This window comes from Prionailurus viverrinus, chromosome A2 (genome assembly GCF_022837055.1).
Source record: "Prionailurus viverrinus isolate Anna chromosome A2, UM_Priviv_1.0, whole genome shotgun sequence".
NCBI lineage: Eukaryota > Metazoa > Chordata > Mammalia > Carnivora > Felidae > Prionailurus > Prionailurus viverrinus.
This window is the reverse complement of record NC_062562.1, coordinates 18,167,706-18,181,015: the sequence shown is the minus strand read 5'-3', so window position 1 is coordinate 18,181,015 and position 13,310 is coordinate 18,167,706. Positions and strand designations below refer to the sequence as shown.

Sequence of the window (13,310 nt, the reverse complement as noted above, 5' to 3'; positions counted from 1 at the left end):
AGCGGCCTTAGAAAGAAATATAGGGATTTGTTTGTGGTGCGATGGGGGAGCGCTGGGACTTTTGAGCAGGGAATGGCCTGGGCTGGCTCCTGTTTAAATAATCCCATCTGCTTTAGGAGAACCACTCTGTAATCAGAGTGGAGGCCCCTGCCCTCATCCACCAAGAGAAGGGAGGGCCTGGGTCTTCGTGGGGCTGGGGCACAGAAGGGGGTGAATTTGGGGTATGTTCTGGAGTTAATATCAAGTTTTGCTGATGTATGAATATGAGTAGGGAAAGAGGAGCATCTAGCATGACTCCTAGATTTCTGGCCTGAACAACTGGTTGGATGGAATTGCTGTGAATTGATCCAGGAAAGACTGGAGAAGAACGGGTTTGGGGAGGAAAACCAAATGATTATTTGTGGACATGTGACCCTTGAGATGCCTGTTAGACATCCTATATGAGATGCCAGGTCAGCCACTGGGTGACTCTGGAATTTGGGAGAGAAATCAGCACTGAAGGCTTAGATCTGGGAGGCAAAGTGACTTGGAGATGGGAGAAGTGAGTATAGACAGAGGAGGGCAGCAGTCAGGACTGAGTCCTGGAACACTCCTCTGGGGGGTAGTAGGAAAGCAGAACCAGCAAAGGAGCTAAGCAGGAGCAGCTGGGGAGGTGGGAGGAAACAGAGTGTGGGCACTTTAGGAGCCAAGGGAGCAAGTGTCAAATGCTACCAAGGAGATAAGATTGGAGAATGAATTGCTGAAGCTGGTAGTATGCAGGTCTCTGAGGACTCCAACAGGGCAGTTTCATGAAGGGAGAGACGAACATGATGATAGTGGGCAGAAGCAAGTGAGAGATGAAGAATTGGAAAGAGCAAGTGTAAACAACTTTTTAAAAATTGACATATAAATTTGGGGCATCTGGGTGGCTCAGTCTGTTAAATGTCTGACTCTTGATTTTGGCCTAGGTCATGATCTCACAGGTTTATGAGTTTGAGCCCCACATCAGGCTCTGGGCTGACAGTGCGGAGCCTGCTTGGGATGTTCTCTCTCTTCTCTTTCTGCCCCTCTTCTCTCTCTCTCTCTCTTTCTCTCTCTCAGAATAAATGAACTTTAAAAAATAAAAAAAATTTAAAAATTGACATATAGTATAAATATAACAATTGGACAACTCTCAAAGGTACAGCTCAATAAATTAAAAAAATTTTTTTACATTTATTTTCGAGAGACAGAAAGAGGCAGAGCATAAGTGGGGAGGCAGAGAGAGAATGAGACATAGAATCTGAAGCAGGCTCCAGGCTCTGAGCTGTCACCAGAGAGCCCGACGTGGGGCTCAAACCCACAAACCGTGAGATCATGACCTGAGCTGGAGTCAGATGCTTAACTGACTGAGTCACCCAGGCACCCCTCAATGTTTTTTAAAGTTTATTTATTTATTTATTTTGAGAGACACAGAGACAGCACAAGTGGAGGGAGGGGCAGAGAAAGAGAGAGAGAGAGAGAGAGAGAGAGAGAGAGAGAATCCCAAGCAGGCTCCATGCTGGCAACACAGAGACTGATGCATGGCTCAAACCCACAAAGCCATGAGATCATGACCTGAGCCTAACCAAGAGTTGGACACTTAACCGGCTAAGCCACCCAGGCGCCCCCAGCTCAATAAATGTTAAAGTCTGTAGACACTTATGCATCTGTCACCTAGATCAAGGTAGAAACTGTCCCCAGCTCCTCCAAGAGGCCACTTTGTGCCCCCTCCAGTTGATATCCCCCCCCCACATAACCACTAATTTGATTTATATCACCAAGGATTCTTTTTGCTTCTTGAATGTAGACAACTTTTAAGAGATTTTGTTGATGGCTGGGTTCAGATTTTGTAGACAGATAATGTTTTAATGGTGAGGGGAAGTGGGCAACTGGGGTTTGGACTCTGTGGGGTAGCAAATCCTGAGCCCAGTTTTCCTGGGTGCTGTGCTTGTGCTGTCTCCAAGGACTGCATGACTGAGACTTACTTCCCTGAACCTCAGTTTCCCTACCTGAAGTTTAATCCTTTTCCCCTAACATTTCCTTTGGGTTGTAGTAAGAACGGGGGGATTCATCAGAAGCAGTGAAACCTGGGGTTGTCCAGACCTCTTAATGCCTGTCTGGAGTCTAGAGCTCAAGTCACCAGGGATGGGCGGAGCTAGAATCTGGGAGGCTCAGGAGTGCAGCCTGCCCAGCTGTGTTTAAGCGACTCACCTGACAACGGGGTGAGCCTGGCAAACACGGCTGGTCTTCTGGAGTCTCCTCTGCTGTCTGCGTCTTGAGGCCATTATGGCACTGCTCAGGATCCTGGCGCTTCTGCTTGCTCTGACTGTCTCTGGTGAGGAGCTGGTGGGTGGGGGAACCCCAGTTCTCACGCCCACCCCCCCCCCCATTCCACACTGGAGTAGAATTGTGACCCTTCTTCGATAAGCTACCATGGAGTGCAGGGGCTGGGGGAGAGCAAGGGAAAAGGGCAAAGATCTAACTCCCTGACCCTCATTTCTTATCATGGCTGCTTCCTCAACCAAGTGCTCACGTCTGTGAAATGAGCTGTGCCATTGTTGGATATGGGGGACAAGGAAGAGTTTGGGCTGCTTGGCCCCTAGATGTGACCAGGCCCTGAGGGAGAAGGTCAGGACTATGCTCGTGGGGGGGGGGGGGACCTCCAGTCTGAATTGTCTCTTCCTCACAGAACTCCACTGCCTGCCCTGGTTCATAAATGTCTCTGAGAGCCAGGGACCCGGCACGATCCTTCAGTCCTTCTCCTTCAACTGCACTTCTCACATGCCCACCCTGCAGTTGGTCCATGTGCAGCCACCCACCACCTTCTTCAACCCACCCAGCCTGACCAGGTGGCAGGGGATCTATGTGGGCATGGTAGGGTCATGGGCACAGATGGGAGCCATGGGGGAACACGGGCAGTCCCTAAATTCACAAAGCCACAGGCAGTATAGGGGGGTGGAGAGCCTACAGTCCCACATGCACTGCCTACCTGCCACAGGTGACCTTAAGCAGCTCGGCCCGGCTGGATGCTCTATCGGTGAATCACTATAAGCTGCAGCTGCGGTTCACATGCGGCAACCATGTGATGGAGGGACCACTCTCTGTGGATGTGCGGCGGGACCCTGGTCATAGTGCATGTGCTGGCCGATTTGCCAGCCCAGGTGAGGCCAGGGGCAGCAGGCAGGGGGTGGGCAGGCATGGCCTGAACACAGCCTCCCTGACCTCTCCTCTGGCTAGCTGGAGAAATCATTCAGGTTCTGGAAACAGTCACACCTGGGGCCAGACTGTACACTCTGCTGCTGCCAGGCCTGGAAGTCCAGCGTGCCCAGGTGAGCCCAGCACATAGGTAGTGGGGAACAGAATGAGGGAGGCACATGGGGAGACCAAACTGGGCCCCTTCTTGTCCCAGCCCCTCTCTAGCCACCCCCCCCCCCCCCACCGCCCAGCAGAGGAACACTTTAGTGTCAGCTAAGCCTCTGCGTGATGTATGTTCTTGGAGAGAGCCGCTGTTGGCTGCCCATCCCCAAAGACCATGGCTGTTCCTATAAGGACATCTCAGGGGCTTGTGTTCTTTCATGTTCTCTGTGTGTACTGAATTCTCCCTGAAAATTCTGTTACTTTTGTAATCCCCAAAATAAATGCAGTTTAAAAAGCAAAATAATTGGTTTAAAACCAGAGAAGATTGAGCATCGGGGCCAGGGGTGGAGGTTGGGGACCCACCCTGTATTGGGGTATGGGAGGGTTTGGTGTGGACGGGTACTTGCTAGGTTGCTGGGGGATTTTGGCAGGGATGCTGTGGGGCACTGGGGGCTGAGGCTGGGGCTTCTAGCATCTCTGTCCCATCAGATAAATATCATCAGTGCCCAGGACCCTCCATACTTTCCTGGACCTTTCTCCATCAATGGTCAAGGTTGGCTGCTGGTGCCATCCCAGGGCCTCAAAGGCCAGGCTGAAAAGGTGAGCATGACTTGGGACCTGGGGATACCCATGGATGGGGCACACAATGGACAGAGCCACCACTTCCTGGAGGTTTGTTTGTTCTTGGCCTCCTAGATTTTGCTGCCTCGTGTTCAGACATAGCCACCTGTACATGCTGCCACATGATGGCTATTCTCCCACATTTGCCTGGTTCTGTGATGGGTTCTGGAGTTCCAGAAAGAAAAGGGAGCCCCTCATGCCTCTAATAGAATTGAGAATGTTCAAAACATTCACACAGGAAGAGAAAGTTCTGGGTAAAGTGGCTAGTACAGTCTGGAGAAGGCTAGAGAAATTCCTTCGTTGTTATTATTTTTTTAAACATTAAAAGTTTTTGGGGCGCCTGGGTGGCGCAGTCGGTTAAGCATCTGACTTCAGCCAGGTCACGATCTCGCGGTCCGTGAGTTCGAGCCCCGCGTCAGGCTCTGGGCTGATGGCTCAGAGCCTGGAGCCTGTTTCCGATTCTGTGTCTCCCTCTCTCTCTGCCCCTCCCCCGTTCATGCTCTATCTCTCTCTGTCCCAAAAATAAATAAACGTTGAAAAAAAAATTTTAAACATTAAAAGTTTTGTCGGGGTGCCTGGGTGGCTCAGTCGGTTGAGCGTCCGACTTCAGCTCAGGTCATGAGCTTGTGAGTTCGGGCCCCGCGTTGGGCTCTGTGCTGACAGCTCGGAGCCTGGAGCCTGCTTCGGATTCTGTGTGTGTGTCTCTCTCTGCCCCTAACCCACTCGCATTCTGTCTCTGTCTCTCTCAAAAATAAATAAACATTAAAAAAATTAAACATTAAAAGTTTTGTTTTTGTTTTTTGCTTTTGAAGTTTATTTATTTATTTTGAGAAAGAGTGTGAGCAGGGGCGGGGCAGAGGGAGAGGGAGCGAGAAAGAATCCCAAGAGGGCTCTGCACTGTCAGAGCAGAGCCAGATGCGGGGCTTGAACTCACGAACTAACCCGTGAGATCATGACCTGAGCTGAAATCAAGAGTCAGATGCCTAACCAACTGATCCACCCAGGAGTCCTGAGAAACTTTCTTTAAAATTTCCATGCCTTTTTTTAAAAAAAGTTTATTTGTTTTGAGAGAAAAAGTGCAAGTGGGAAAGGAGAAGAGAGAGAGGGAGAGAGAGAATCCCAAGCAGGCTCTGCACTGTCAGCACAGAGCCCTATGCAGGGCTCAAACTCATGAGTTGTGAGATCATAACCTGAGCCAAAATCAAGAGTCCAATGCTTAATCTACTGAGCCACCCAGGTGCCCTGAGAAGTTCCTTCTTTAAAATTCCATGTTTTAGTGACTGGCTCTTAGTAAGTCTAAATGATGTTTCATTGTGAATAACTCAGATATCACACTTCTTTGAGCTGTTTGCATCCTAAAGGAAATATTTATGGCCCCAAGAATGGGACTTAAAGAAGTGCCTGTAAGCATAGAGATCATGGGGTGGGAGTGGGGGCTCCTTGTGGAGGGCCCCAGGTGGGGGGGGGGGCGGTTGCTATTTGAAGGGACGACTGGGCATAGACATACAGGTATACACACACTGTAGTTCCCTTACTGTTCTGTGTGCACTGCAGGTCTTCCAGCTTCAGATTTTGGTGACTTTTGGACAAAATCGAAGCTGCCTTGGGATGCTCAAGGTGAAAGTTTTGCCTGTTCCCTCCAGCCTGATCTCTTTCCTGTAAGGCTCCCCTACCCTGAGTACAGTGAAGGAGACATGGCCTAGCCCCAGGGAATTGGGAGTGAGGTTAAGGGGTGGGGTTGCTGGGGTGTCCCCAGCTAGCTCGGGTATGGGGGAAGCCCCGGGGGAGGGGCACGCCGGCAGGGCCAGGGGTGGCGGGAGAGGGCATAGCTAGTTTCCCCCTTTTGGTACAGCAAGCAAGCCTCGAATATCACCATCCTGGAGGACCTGCCCCCCGGGGGTAAGGTGGTTCAGGTCCGGGCCCGGGGCTTCGACGTGCGCTACGAAATCCTCTCCCCGGTGCCCTGCCCCCTCTTCTCCATCGGACGTGGTGAGGGGCACAGTGGGGAGCGGTGCGGGATGCCTCCCAGGCTGGTCCACAGTGATCCGCACTACCTCCTCGCCCTGCTGAGAAACGGGGCTGAAACCCAGGCAGACACGGGCGCGGTGCCGTTTGGGGGCCGGGCTAGAATTAGAGGCGAGCCTTGGAGGAGGCAGCTGGGGTGGCCAGACTCAGCCCCCTCCCGCTGAGGGTGGATTAGGTGTGAGGGTGGGGACCAAACCGACCTGGGGGCGGGTCTAAACTCAGCATTCCCCGCCCCTACCCCGCCCAGCCGACGGTGTGATTCGCACCACCGCGCCTCTGGAGTTAGCGCAGGCCCCGGGCGCGGCGGTCACTAGACTGCGAGTGAAGGCCTACGAACGGCTCAGGCCGTGGGCCAGCGTGGAGCTCGAGCTCACGGTGAACGTGCGCTCGGTCAACCGCTGGCCTCCGCGCTGCCTCCCAGCGATGCTGGTGTGAGTATACAGGAACCTTACGTAAGCTATAGGGATGAGAACCATGGTTCTCCTGGTCCAGACTGACTTTTGCCCTGCCGCCGGCATTCTGCTCCCAGGACTCAAATCCCCGAGACCACGCCGGTGGGCACCGTGCTGAACACCTTCACTTGTGCTGATCCAGACTCTCCCGGCTCCATCCTCGACTACCAGCTGCAGTTCCACAGCCCTCCTGGCTCAGCTAGCCTCTGCCTTCGAGACAGGGTCCTGGAGGTGACCCACATGCAGGGTGCTGGGGACTGTAAGGTGGAGGGGTCGGGGGGCAAAGGTCTGTGGGAGCTGAGACCATTGCCATGAGGGAGATGGTGGTGGAGCCAATCTGCACCCACAGAGCTGGAAAGCAGAGGCTCAGGGTTGACCATGTGTGGTTGCCCTGACCTGAGGTGGCCCAGTGTGGCTCTAGACTTTTCCAGGCCTTGACTCAGCCTCACTCTGTGGCCCCTCTGGCCAGGTGAATGCCACACTGGACTGTGATGCTCGTGGGGCCTGCTTTCAGCATGCAGCCTCCATCTTGGTGCTCGATGGTGGTCAGCCCCTGATGACCAGTGAGTAACCATACCCAGGCCTGGACATCCAGGACAGGGCTGTTATGTACCTCTCTCCCCATCCTTAAGATAGGGTCACCTCTCCTCCCACAGAAATCAATAGGGCACAGTTGTCTCCCTAGGGTGGGACATATGTCTCCTCTCCTAGACACCTCCCCACCCAGGGAGGAATGGCTATTGTTCGTCCTCCTTCCAGACTCTCTCCCTCCTTAAACCCCCAGGGCAGGGCCATGTCTCCCCCCTTAGACCCTAGAGAATGGCTGGGCACCCCATGCCAGCTCCTTGACTGTCAAATGGCCTCCAGCTGAGGTGCCAGTACTGGTGATGGTGACTCCTGTGAACGAGTTCTCCCCAGCCTGTGTCCCACACAAGTTCCGGATCCGGGAAGATGCAGGGCCCCACACTCTGCTGGGCTCTGTGGTGGGCATGGACAAGGATTACCCACACAACAACATTGAGTACTACATCTCTGGCGGGCCTACCATCTTTTCTGTGGACCGTCTCAGTGGTACTCCCACCCCAGGGCTGGGATGGAGGGTTGGAACCAGAGTTGACTCTGCAGGCTGAGGCTGTGGGCATCTCTTTTAGGGGAGGTTCATCTCCTGGGATCTTTGGACTATGAGCTGCAGACATTATACAGGCTCAATGTCCTGCTGATTGACCATGGCCAAGACCAGGACCCCACTCACCACCGCTCTGGTTCCTGTACAATTACCATTGAGGTTGAGGTAATTGAGCCCCAAGGCCTTGGGAAAAATTGGAAAGTGTTCACATCTTCCTCTAGCATTCTGCTTTTCCACCCTGTGCCTAAGTTTCCTCCGTTAGTTGGTTGAAGAGGGATGGTGCCTCATTATGGAAACCTTTGGAGCCTGTTGCCTGATACCTAGGCTCTGGAGGAGACTGAGGGGCTGGCCTGAGGATTTGGGGTGACCTGGCTATATTCCTGCAGGATGTGAACGACCATGCCCCGGAATGTCAGCCTCCATTTCAGGAACTCACCATCTACGCTCTCCTGGGCCATAGTGTGGAGGTGACCAAGGTGTCATGTTGGGTTCCTCAGGAGCCACAGCGTCTGGCCTTCTCCTACAGCATTGTGGGAGGTGAGGATCATGGGGGCCACCAGGCTGTTGGGGAAGGAGCAGGCCAAGGCCAACAACGGTCCCCTTGTTCTGCTTTCAGGGAATAGTCAGAGCCGATTCAGCCTGCAAGGAGCCACCCTGGTGTACAACAACATCTTGTTGGGGCCTCTCTGGCCAGAGCAGTTCTATACTTATGAGCTGTTGATCCGTGTGGCCGATGCAGGTCCCTCCATCCCCCACCTCAGTACCACAGCCACCGTCAGTGTGCATCTAATTCCCTGGAGCGCCAGCACAGTGGCCACCCGCACCCACAGATCCACAGTGAGGGGGGGGTCCTTGGGACCTTGGGGGGTAGGACGAAAGGATCTTGAAGGGCAAGGAGATCCAGTTTCCCCAAGTGGAACTATGGGGGAAGGCATTCCAGAGGGAACCGTTGAACATAAGGAGCCTGGCAATACAGAAGAGCAACTCTGGGGGTGGGGTAGCCCAACCCTTGGAGTGATTTGAAGGCTGGATGATCATTTTGCCAGGACTGTGGCCCCCATTTCAGGTGCCTTCAGTGATGACACCCCTGCTTGTGACCGACACAGAGGCTTTCTGGCAGCCGGAGCCCTGGTTTGTGGTGGTGCTGACAGTGACCAGCGCCCTCTTTGTCTTGGCTCTGGGCTGGCTCCTCCTCAGGCTCTTCCAGGGGTAGGGTTCTTATTCCCGGGCTCTTGCCCCAGCCCATTAATGGACCTCATCTGTGATAGGTGCTTTCACCAATATTTGGTGACAATGCCCAAGTTGATGAGCAGGCAAACTGCTATTAATGGGGGCTGCTCTCCCTCCAGAGGTCATCAGGTTAGAGGCAGAGAGGCACTAGGGGGAAATTGTCTCCATTGTTGGCACAGCTTGGTCTTGGAATGGAGTGGGTGTGGATGAGACCCAGTGCTCGACACTCAGTCTATCATGCACTGGGCATTTGCCCCTATTCCTGACCCCTATCCTCCACTTGACATTTGTTCTGCCCCTAAGGGTGAGTTTTTTATGGGCGCAGGACTGACCCAGGGGAAGGTGGGGTAACAGTGTAGGCATTGCATATGGACATTGGCTATCTCCAGTATACAGGGGCAGATGGATGGTGCTGGTTCCTGGGGTCAGCAGGTCTGCAGCCCTCACTGCTTGGTCCCTCCTCCTGTCATTTTAGGTTGGTCCAGATGCATCAGACACCAAGCAAACCAGCCCAGGCTTTGCTACTAAACGGGTCAGTTTCCTTTGCATACCTCTATGCCTGAGAGTCCATCTCTTAAATTCAGCCTGGGGCCAAGAGCCTTATCCTGTATTCGTGCTTTTACTTTGCCCCAGCATCCAGGGAACTGAGGAGTCCATTCAGGGGTTCATGGAGGCACCGAGAATGGAGATGTCCCAGGCACCCAGCAGTGTCGACCTGAGCTTGGTATGTCAACATACCATCCTGTATAGTGGGCACTGGGCTGCTCTAGAGGACTCCCCTCCCAAGCCTGCCTCCTTCCTTGTGGCTGGCTACCTCTGTGGTAGAGCCCATGCCAGCACCATCAGAATGGAGGAGGGAGGTGGGATCCTGACCCCTATGGGAGCAGACCTCCACCTGCTCCTGGGGGCAGGGCTCAACTCATTACCCCCTCTCCTTCTTCCCATCAGCAGCACTTTGATGGCAGAGCACAGGACTCCCGTGAGTCCCCCTTTTCCCAAACTACTCTTCACCTGGGTCCACTTTCTCTCCTTACCCCATCTCAGCGTCTCCTCCTACCACCAGGCATCCACTATCTACTCTTTCCCTGAATGGGGTCTGTTCTCACTCCAATGTTTCTCAAACATCTGTTGGGCCAGAAGGTGACTCAGACCTGGTCTGGTTCCTGCCCATGGCAGAAGCGGTGGTGAGGGGAAAGGCCCCCAGATATTACATTGTCATCAGTGATTTATGGCAGATTAATCTGGCACTGGGCTTAGGGAAGCTGGTGTTCAGTTTGGGGAAATCAAGGATGCTTCCTGTGCATTTGAGCTAGACCTCACAGGATTGCTGAGAAAGGAGGGAAGGGACAAGTTGGATCAAGCAGAAGGAGGGTCTCACCAAGGGTTCTGGAATGTCTTCCCCTACCTTTAAGGGAAGGAGGCTGTTCTGCTGAGTCCAGCAGTGCCCTCTCTCCCTCCTGACCATTTGAACTCAGGCACAGGCAGAGATTACCTGTTCAACACGCTCACAGGAGCCCGGCGCTGGCTCTGAAGCCAAGAAGCTGCTTCACTGTTTGTGGAATTTTTTCTTCCCATGATCATGCTGCTGAGTTTTTAAGTTGATTCAATAATAAACAAAATTACAAAAGAAGAGTCCCAGCCTTGAAAACCATCTGTGGGAGAGGCTCTGGGATCTGAGCTTCCTTGTTCTCACTTGGAGAGTGCCTTGCCTTCTGGGAAGGCTCTAGGGAGTAGTAAGTTTAGTTTAGTTTAGTTTTTTTTTTTTTTTAATTTTTTAAATGTTTATTTTGGAGAGAGAGACAGAGTGTGAGTGGGGGAGGAGCAGAGAGAGAGGGAGACACAGAATCTGAAGCAGGCTCCAGGCTCTGAGCTGTCAGCACAGAGCACAGAGCCTGATGCAGGGCTCGAACTCACAAACGGTAGATCATGACCTGAGCTGAAGTCGGACGCTTACCGACTGAGCCACCCAGGCACCCCAAGATTAGTTTTCTTTTAAGAAGGCATTGTATGATGCTCTGACTGATCATGATTAATGCAGAGGTAAGAGGCTGTTATCCTTGTGACAGAGGCCTCCAATCAGCCTGTTCCTTCAAAGACCACCTGCTCTAGCAGATGGGGAGGGCCCAGGAACTTCCTTTTCCCACTGAAAGGAATACATTGTTGCTGTTTGAAGGCCCCCCCCCCCCCCAACCACTAGGACTCTGCCAACTGTGTGTGGTTTTCTTGGGAAGGATCTGAACTTTTGCACTGAGGTGAGGGTTGGTGCAGATTTGAGACCCTCGTGGCATGGATGGCTATGAGGGATTGATGGTAGCCCCCTTCAGACGGGATATTCCTATTTCTTCCTGATCTCTTTCTTCTGGTGTCTTGGCCCTTATCCCTCCCTATGCTGAGCTGAGCTGTTGCACTTAGCCAGGTGGCCTGCAATAACGTGCAGGAGGGCAGGTTCTGTTGGATGCAGTGCTAGCTCATTCCCCTTGCCCAGCCTCAAATCAGGTCTCAGGTTATTGCCAGCTCTCCAAGAGGACCTGCTGTCTGGGTAGAGGCTACCTTTCCTGAGGTATCCCTAAGTTCTTTCAATCTTCTCCCCCGTGTCAAGTCTGTGGACCTGAACCCTCTCAGGACAATGGAGGACCTCCTTTCCTGAGCCAGTTATGGTGTCCCAGTCAGGGAAAAAGCCAAGTGTCTTCTGTGGGAAAAGTATGCTTCATGGTGTTCCCCCAAAAGTGAGGGTGTTAGAGCTTGCCCAGGACAACCTGAGAGCAGGCTGTTGCTGGAAGTGTTACAGGCAGACTTTTCTGAGCACTTACCCTGCTCTAAGGGCTCATTTGTTATCTTTGTTTTACAGATGGGGCAACTAAGCCTCAAAAGTCACATAACTAGCTAGTTCTGGCACTTGATGTGGGTCCAGGCTGTGTGATTTCATTTGAGTTCCTAACCCTGAAACCAAGCCCAGGGTTAGGTGCTCTGAATGGGGGGCCAGGGATAACCATTTTCCTGGGACTCCTAGCCTCTGAGATAGATCATGACAGTCCAGGGCAAAAGCTGTGTCACAGGTACTCAAAGACAAGATGCTCTAGGGGAGGAAGAGACGAGTTTCTGTTGTGTGCCAGGGCTTGTGCTGGGCACCGAACTCAAGGCAAAAGGACAAACGTGGGCAACGGGCCAGGGACTGCTTGGAGGAGCACACAGGGCTGCACCTCGCCATTGATGAGGGGCAAAGGTGGAGAAACCACTGGGAATAGGGAATTATATTCTGATGCCAGTAGGAGGAGGTATGAGATCCGGTGCCTCCATTTCCAGAAGGGGCGTGACCTTGGCCAGGCCTCCCCCTCTGCGCCTCAGTTTCTCACCAGTGAACCTGGACAACAACCCCTCCCTTCCAGGATGGGTGACAAAAAAAAAACATATAGCACACAGCAGGCACTCCCTAAGTGTGTGCGCGTGTATGAGAAGACGCCGTGGGCTCCCGCAAAAAGGCTACACACGCAAAAAGGCCAAGGGCGCTAGAGCCTTAGAATCGCCAGCAAAAGCTCTGCCTCCAGCGACTCCAGGAACGAGGCGCATGCGCCAAGCGATGCCGTCACAGTCACGTCCTGAGGCGATCGGCAAGGGCCGTGAGAGGCAGGCTCTGATTGACAGGCCAGCCGACCTGTCAGCGAGAAGCACTCCCTTAGGCCTAGGACGAAGATGCTGTTGACTGGGGATAGCCTCAGCCGGGGGCGGGTTCTTTGCCGTCCTGGTTACTATGACGCCCGGCCCCCGCCCCCTCGGCTGGCCGCCATCTTGTTGTTGATCCGTACCCAGTGGGCAGCGCCGGGAGCTGGACCGAGCGGCCGGTGCGGGGCCGCTACTGCGGGGCTCATCCACCTGCGCTGCCTGCCAGGGGCGGGCCGAAACCTGGAGGCCCGGGGGGCCCAGCTCCCGTGGGGAGCCGTGGGCGCCCACTGCCCGGGCTGGGCCGGTGAGTGACAGGAGCCGGGCCGAAAAACCGGCCTGACGCCGGCGGGGCTGGCGGCGGCGGGCGCGGGGTTGGAGCCGGCACGCGCGGGGCTGAGGCATCCGCCAAGCATCGCTCGAACAGTGCTCGAGCGCCCTAACCCGCCTCCCGTGGCGCCTCCCGGATACCGGCGCTGAGGCGGGTGGACAGCCTCGGGGTTGAGGTCTGAGCCCCGCGCCCGAAGGCCGGCCGGCGGGGTAGTGGGAAATTAGCTCCGCTGACCGGTACCGCTGAAACGTGTCCATTGCCAGCCTGATGCTCTCTGGGGTGTTCTGTTGCTGCCAAGTGAGAAATACACTTACCTCTTTCTTAGATGTGGTTCCTGCAAGTGTTTTTCAGACTGCTTGGAAACTTAGACTAGACGAACCAGGCTAAAGCCCCCGCGAACCCAGGCAGGCCAGTGTCACGGCCCTGTGATTCTGGCAGGGCTAAGGCCCTCTGCCAGGCTCCTGCCTCCTGTGCTCCTTGGAGCTCACTGTTTGCTTCTTCCTGAAGAGCC

General features: G+C 54.0%; 2 protein-coding genes across 4 annotated transcripts in view; both read left to right on the top strand.

Annotated features, from left to right (window-relative positions):
* The first annotated feature begins 1,534 nt into the window (after nucleotides 1-1,534).
* CDHR4 (cadherin related family member 4) lies at nucleotides 1,535-10,421 on the top strand. 2 transcript variants are annotated; one of them, XM_047848527.1, is made up of 19 exons: nucleotides 1,535-2,335; nucleotides 2,690-2,874; nucleotides 2,999-3,161; nucleotides 3,238-3,329; nucleotides 3,847-3,957; nucleotides 5,533-5,636; nucleotides 5,831-5,967; nucleotides 6,251-6,434; nucleotides 6,533-6,686; nucleotides 6,925-7,018; nucleotides 7,323-7,526; nucleotides 7,607-7,746; nucleotides 7,968-8,118; nucleotides 8,198-8,418; nucleotides 8,648-8,790; nucleotides 9,287-9,343; nucleotides 9,445-9,535; nucleotides 9,763-9,790; nucleotides 10,287-10,420. In XM_047848527.1, exons 1-19 carry the CDS (start codon nucleotides 2,287-2,289, stop codon nucleotides 10,340-10,342), a joined length of 2,364 nt encoding a protein of 787 aa, XP_047704483.1. In that variant the 5' UTR covers nucleotides 1,535-2,286; the 3' UTR covers nucleotides 10,343-10,420. The 2 variants fall into 2 exon arrangements, with proteins under 2 accessions (XP_047704483.1, XP_047704478.1); XM_047848522.1 differs by having other exon boundaries at nucleotides 9,760-10,421.
* A 2,173-nt stretch (nucleotides 10,422-12,594) lies between these two features.
* The window catches only part of IP6K1 (inositol hexakisphosphate kinase 1), a 61,605-nt gene continuing 60,889 nt past the window's right edge, over nucleotides 12,595-13,310 (top strand). For both annotated transcript variants that reach the window (XM_047849862.1, XM_047849863.1), the window contains exon 1: nucleotides 12,595-12,775. The gene's annotated coding sequence lies outside the window, so the exon portion shown is untranslated. The remainder of the gene's footprint in view (nucleotides 12,776-13,310) is intronic.

What these genes read in the sequence shown, in the direction of transcription:
- CDHR4 (XM_047848522.1), top strand. Translation starts at nt 2,287, where the DNA reads ATGGCACTGCTCAGGATCCTGGCGCTTCTGCTTGCTCTGACTGTCTCT. An exon ending in TCCAGCCTGATCTCTTTCCT is followed by an intron (nt 5,637 to 5,830) that starts GTAAGGCTCCCC and finishes CTTTTGGTACAG; the next exon opens with CAAGCAAGCCTCGAATATCA. An exon ending in CCCGCACCCACAGATCCACA is followed by an intron (nt 8,419 to 8,647) that starts GTGAGGGGGGGG and finishes CCCCCATTTCAG; the next exon opens with GTGCCTTCAGTGATGACACC.